The sequence below is a fragment of the Phalaenopsis equestris genome, unplaced genomic scaffold (genome assembly GCF_001263595.1).
Source record: "Phalaenopsis equestris unplaced genomic scaffold, ASM126359v1 Scaffold000002, whole genome shotgun sequence".
Taxonomy (NCBI): Eukaryota; Viridiplantae; Streptophyta; class Magnoliopsida; order Asparagales; family Orchidaceae; genus Phalaenopsis; species Phalaenopsis equestris.
Window position 1 is genome coordinate 36,959,266 of NW_018164444.1, and position 6,876 is coordinate 36,966,141.

The 6,876-nt window shown below is 36.3% G+C and overlaps 1 protein-coding gene across 1 annotated transcript; it reads left to right on the plus strand.

Moving 5' to 3' along the window:
* Window positions 1-892: 892 nt before the first annotated feature.
* On the plus strand, window positions 893-2,435 carry LOC110029209 (UPF0496 protein 1-like). Its single transcript, XM_020731395.1, has one exon. The coding sequence runs from the start codon at window positions 1,145-1,147 to the stop codon at window positions 2,270-2,272; it is 1,128 nt and encodes a 375-aa protein (XP_020587054.1). The 5' UTR covers window positions 893-1,144; the 3' UTR covers window positions 2,273-2,435.
* The last annotated feature ends 4,441 nt before the right edge of the window (window positions 2,436-6,876 follow it).

A 6,876-nucleotide genomic window follows, 5' to 3' on the forward strand; every position in this document is an offset into this window, starting at 1 on the left:
ACCAAACAAGAAAAGGGAAACCTCAAAGAAGAATGTAAACAATAACACCAAGAACTTACGTGGTTCGGCCCATAGGACCTACATCCACAAGAGAGAATCAATAAACAATTTACTAAGACAATCTTGAAGATTACCCCACACAATTTCAAGGACGGCCCAATCTCCTCTAGCTCTCTATTGATCTTGATTTCGATACAACCCTTCTTGGTTCCTCACCTCGCACTTAGAGTTTTTCTTTCCCTTGACATATATATATATATATATATATATATACAACGACTCATATAAGATAACCGGTTAAATACTTGTCATAACCAAATGATCGTTGTACCCATTGGCTATTTAACCCTTTTTATAAACTATGGCTTTATCTTAGTTCACACAATTGAGTCACCATAGCATTAATGAAATAAATTATTCTGCATTTTAGCTTGCAAATCTACACTTAACATATTTGCGTATAAATTTGTATGATATGCCCTTATAAAAAAGTAATGATAGAAATGCAATTTTAATATAAGAGAATTTTAACCATTTTGAAATTTTTTATCAAATTAATTGATGCTCAAATGTATAGTATTCATAATGTGTAGATGATTGTACATTTGCACCACTTTTGTATAGATATGTATATGGGATAACCATATACTAAAGTGCACAAATCCTGTGTATGCTTGATGCAAATAGTTGTCTAAATATATTTTGATATATTTTTATTATGATATGCTATTTTTCAACCCAAGTCTTTACGCTCACATATCATATATTGTCTAAGTATAATTAAATCATTAAACATTTATAATAGTTTAATAAAATTAGATTTGCATACTAAAACGTGCAAAAATTTATTTAATTTAGCATCTAATAACTAATTATTGAGAGAGAAGGAAGTGAGAAGGCACAGCGAAGTTGCTTCCCGCGCTTCTTGTACTTCTCTCCTCGCCTTTGTTATCTCAAGGCGTGCAAGCTATCTCTCCACACAAGCTGTTACTCTTTCCTCCCCTTTCTTCTGCCCTCTTCCCTTTATAACCTCCCATCATTGCCCTAAAACCTCCAAAGTTACGCACTTTCTGTCTCCAATTCTCATTTCATTCATCCGCTCACAAAAAAGTTGAGATCTTGTCAACCAATCCAGCTTTTTTTTATGGGTTGTCAGCTCAGCAAAGGTTCCGAGTCCCCTATCCCTAGGGCTTCTGCTGCCGCCGCCATCGATGAGAAGAAGCTACATTACACGGCGGATCTAAGCTCCTACGAAGCTGCTTGCCAGCGCGACCCCGATCTGCAAAGCTTCGACACGAATCTCCATCTAAAAATGAACCGAGCCCTCTCAACACTCGCCGATGGAGTCGAGGTCCACTCTCTCTCCTTTGATGCCCTCAAAGAGGTCACCGGCTGTCTTCTCCAGATGAACCAGGAGGTCGTCAAGATTATCCTCGATTGCAAAAAGGACATTTGGAAAACCCCCGAGCTTTTCCAACTCGTCGAGGACTACTTCGACAACAGTCTCCAAACCCTAGATTTCTGCACCGCACTCGAACGCTGCCTCAAACGTGCTCGTGATTCCCAGCTCATAATCCAGGTCGCTCTTCAACAATTCGAGGAGGAACCTCATTACGAGAAGGCGTTGGAACTTCTGAGTGAGTTCAAAGCTGCTGGTAATCCCTTCACTGAAGAATTCTTTAGGGAGTTTCAGGCGGTTTATACGCAGCAGCTATTAATGCTGGAGAAGCTCCAGCTCAGGAAGCGAAAGCTCGATAAGAAGCTCAAGTCCGTCAAAGCTTGGAGAAAGGTCTCCTTCATAATTTTTGCAGCAACGTTTGCATCCGTAGTGATCTGCTCTGTTGTGGCTGCTGCTGTGGCGGCCCCTCCGGTGGCGGCAGCTCTGGCTGCGGTCTCGTCTATACCATTGGGATCAATGGGGAAATGGTTTGATTCTTTGATGAAGAAGTATGAGGATGCGCTGAGGGGGCAGAAGGGGGTGATCAGCTCTATGCAGGCTGGTACCTTTGTAGCCATCAAGGATTTGGATAATATTAGAGTTTTGGTTGATAGTTTGGAGATTCAGATCAGTTCGCTGCTTCAGTTTGCAGAATTTGCTTCGAAGGATGAGGAGGCCTTCAAGGTTGGGGTTCAAGAGATTAAGAAGAAGCTGGGGGATTTCATGAAGAGCATCGAGGACTTGAGTGAGCAGGCTGATCGATGTAGCAGGGATATAAGGAAGGCTAGGACAGTGGTGTTGCAGAGGATCATTAGGTACCCGGAAAAAAATTAAGTGAATTATTCTAATTTTAGAATGTGTATGTGCATCGGTTGATTGACGAAGTTGTTTTGTATTTTTATTAGTCTTTTGTTCTGTCAAGGAAATAATTGTATACGCGTGAACTCATCTGAAATTTATTTATTTTTTTATGAAAGCAGAGACTAATGAGGCTTTACTAGGGTCTCCACCCTTTTCAATTGTTATTTTTTTCACTAGTTCTTTTGTTGCTTCATGAATGTATGACATTCAATGAGATTTCATCAGATTTCTTTTGAATCATATATGAGTCACCTAGGCTCATAGGGTCGGCACAAGTGTTCCAAATGGTTTATGACTCCTATGTGTCTTGACATCTACCACATTTGTGAGCAAGATTCAGGAGAGGTAATCCTGCTTAAGTCTATAAATAGCCTTTTTGAGTTTACACACATAAGTTGGATAGAATTTGATGATGGTACTGCATTTATATTTATTTTTTATGGGGAATTTACATACATACCACAAAAAAACTATTCTATTTACCTATCTAACACCTAAACCTTATTATTTACTAATCTACCATCTAAAATTTCTCCTTCCATAAAAAACTACATACTTTTCACCCCTTCTGTTAGCTCTCATGAACCCGAGTGGTTCTGGCTGGTTGTGGCCGTCTTCGCCCTCTTCTCCGCGAACGCAGCCAAGTGAAATACAAAGCTGATAACTTTCCTGTTGATTTTGGCCGGCCATAGCTGATAGCTTTCCTCCGACTTCAGTCCTCCCGCTGCCTTAGGCTCTTAGACAGGCACAACCCTCTTCTACTGTTACAGGCCACCGAGTTCGAAAATGCAGCAGACTTTTGCTTCATATGATTTTGATTTTGAGATAACTATGATATGTTGAAAATATTCTTAGTGCATTCAATTAAAATTTTTTTGAAAGTGTTTTGTATTCGATTTACAGATCATCTTTATCTTATGTATAGCATTTTGGTCTCCATTTTATGTGTATTTTTAATTAGTTTTATGGCATTGTTGGTATGAAAATAAGATATTTTTATTGGACTTGATTTTTGGCTTATCTTTTGGAAAAGTGAGTTTTTGGAGCCATTTGTTCTTAATTTTGTATATCAGTTTTTGTCAATGTGTTTTAGATATCTTTTATTTTTTTGGTTCTTTATTCATAGCTTTTTGATTATTGAGTTTTAAGAGATAAACAAATTTATATGAACTTTATAATTAAAATAAAACAATTTATATCATACCTTATATATATAATAGTTTTGGGAGAAAGGCTTTAGAGACTATTTTATCTATTGAGTCATTTGGGAAAGTTGTCAGCTTGAGGTAACTTTTCATTATCATGCTTGAATTTTTAAGTTTTTTTGCTTTCATGTTATTTCTAATTTTTTATTTGATTGTATTTTACACAAACTCAGATGTACATACATTTTGAAAGTTTTCATCATGTAATTTTTAACATTTATGAAATTAATTATTTAAGTCATATTGATATATACATGCTAATTTTTTTATCAAACATTTTATATTGTATAATATTTTATGCATTTTATAGAGTATATAAATATTGATAGAAATTTTAATAAAATATTAACAAATTTATGATTTATTATAACATGTTAAATAATATTCGTGCATGTTAAAACTCTTGATATTTCGATATTTATGTGTTTGAAATGCATATACAAGTAGTGGAAAACTGGAGATAGTATGGATGGGTAGCTGGTTGTATTCTATGTATTGAAGTGAAAGGATGAGAGATTAGCATTTCTATTATTAAATATGAAATATTCAAAATGGACATATAAGAGATAAATGAAAAATATGAAATGTTCACAAATGAAGGTTAATATTTTGTTTTATTGTTGGTATTATGTTAAAAAAAAAACCTGTATTGTTATTTCTAACACATACTACTAAGACAATTTTTTGTTCTGATATTATGCTTGATAGACATAACATGTGATACGTTCAGATATAATGTTTAATTTTCTTGATGTGTGCTTTAGTGTTCATATGATGTTGAATTTGTATACATTTTTTTTTTTAAATATTGTTGTTGGCTTTGAGTAATCTATTATGTTGCTATTGTCCACTCGTTCCTCACCTGTGTATTGCTGTTAGGAAAGGATGGGGCCCTAATTGAGTAAAAGTTGATGGTTCTTATTAAGTTCCTAATCTTAGATATGTTTTTTTATTATAGATATATTTTTTTACAATCATGATAATGTATATATTTAACTGAAAGATTGTTTCTTGACTGTCGTATGTATCTTAATTTTATTATATAGTTTAGTGATGTGAATGTATGTATGTTGATATTTTTGCTTACTAATAATGAAGAGATTACTTCAATTAGATCTTGGGAAATTAATTGATTATTATAACTCAATATGGTTTGACCTGCCTCTATATAGTAGCTCAAATCAGCTGGGCTCAAAACAACCTTTTTTTTTTGGGCATCAAAATAGTGAATATAGGCTATAAAAATTATCGAGGGATAAGAGATAGATATATAGGTTGCTTAAGATTAATTTATATTTTGCCCTTTACTTTATGCACATTGTGTTGAGTCACTAGATGTGCTTGCACAGATGTGAGTGTTGAGAAACCAATCATCTGAATCAGGATGGGACAAATTGTTAGATTTCATGATTGAGTTTTCTAGTTTGGTGACCAAATTAATAGGTAATGCTCAGAGTAGGGTGTTTACTTTGAGAGCTGAGGAAGATAAACATTGTAGTTGTTCTTGAGATTCAAACCTAAGAAATGGAAATGGCGATGCATATATTGACAAAGGCGATTGACTGCATAAGCTATGTCAGGACGTGTTACCGCGATGTATTGAAGAGCATCGATAAGTTTTCGGTAGGGTTGCTGATTATGAAAGGGCTGACTTTGCTTACTCAATCCTGTAAGACGCACTTGCTTTGGAGTAGAGAGGGGCTTATTGTTTTGTATACCGGCTGTCTCGAGCAACTGAAGAATGGGACATTGCTGATTTAGGAAGTTGTAACTGTCAGATTTATACACTTCTATACTGAGAAAACAGCTCACAGGTCCCCATTTGCTTGAGATGAAATTGCGCTGCCATAGCCTTGGTGAGATGTGAGATGAACTCGAGATTATTAACCGTAATCAGTAGATCATCCACATAAATAATAGCAAATATAGCGATCTTGTTGTGATTATAGATAAAGAGAGGGGTCAGCTTTGCTAACTTGAAAGTCCTTGGAAGTAAATAATTTGGAGAGGTTTGAAAACCATTGATGGAGCGATTGTTTTATTCCATATAAGGATTTTTTAAGACGGCACATGTTTAGGAAATTGAGGGTCATGAAACCCCGGAGGTTGCTTCATGTATATTGTTTCATTGAGTGTACCATGAAGGAACGCGTTGGATATGTCAAATTGTAGGATGTCCCATTTGTGATGTAGTGCCACTGTAAAGAGTATGCGAATGGTAGGAAGTTTCACCACCGGACTAAATGTTTCAAGGTAATTAATACCATACTCTTGTCTACTGCCTTGAGCAACAAGTCTAGCTTTATACCTTGTAATCGTGCCTTGTGAATTAAGCTTGGTAGTATATGTCCATCATGAGCCAAGGATAGTAGTGTTTGGTGGTGGAGGAACAAGAACCCATGTTTTTTGCTTCTGAAGAGCATCAAATTCTTCTTGCAAAGCATGTTGCCAATGAGGGATCTTGGAGGCAGTTTTATAGGTGGTGGGATCTGGAGGTATCATGGTTTGATGAAGGAGATTAAGTTTATGGATTGGTTTAATATTTACCATTTTAGAATGGGTGATAATCGGATGGCAAGGTGGAATCACTGGGACGGGAATAGGTGGTATAGGAGGGGAGTTTGCTTGAATGTGCGAAATATTGTGTGGGAGACTGGTATGGGTGGATTCTGTGTTAATGCAGGCTTCGGTTGGGTAGATGTGGAGGATGAGTGGGTGGAGTTCGGTATTGATACATGGTGCTGTGGAGTAGTTGGGTTAGAGGAATATCTGATGGGTGTAAGTCAGATGGGTGAAATGGTGGACTTAAGAGTTGTTTTAGTGGGATTAGATGTGTTGGTAGCCGAATGGAATGGGAAGGAATCTTCATCAAATACCATGTATGATTTTATTTGTAGAAGGATGAAAACATTTATATCCTTTGTGTTGAAGAGAGTGCCCAAGGAAGATGCATGAGACTGATCTTGGTTTGAATTTATGTGATGCCGGAGGATTTCTCCATGGGTAGCAGCCAAATACCCTTAGATGAGTATAAGATGGTGAAGATTTATGAAGATGTTCATAGGGGGATATGTATTTAGTTGTTCTTGTGGGTATCCGATTAATAAGATGTACAGTTGTATCCAGAACTTATAGGGAAGTTGAAGTAAGGTCCAAGCGGTTTCAATGATATGACGATGTTTTCTTTCCACTACATCGTTGTGCTCTTGTCCGAATTGCACTTTTGAATGCATTATAAGTGGGAGGAAGTCCATTCAAGATATATAGAATAACATCTTCCTGATCAAGTTTAGATCCAACGGCATTGATATGATCTACCAACGTACGCACTTCAGTGAGATACTAAACCATATATTTATCCTTCATGGCAAG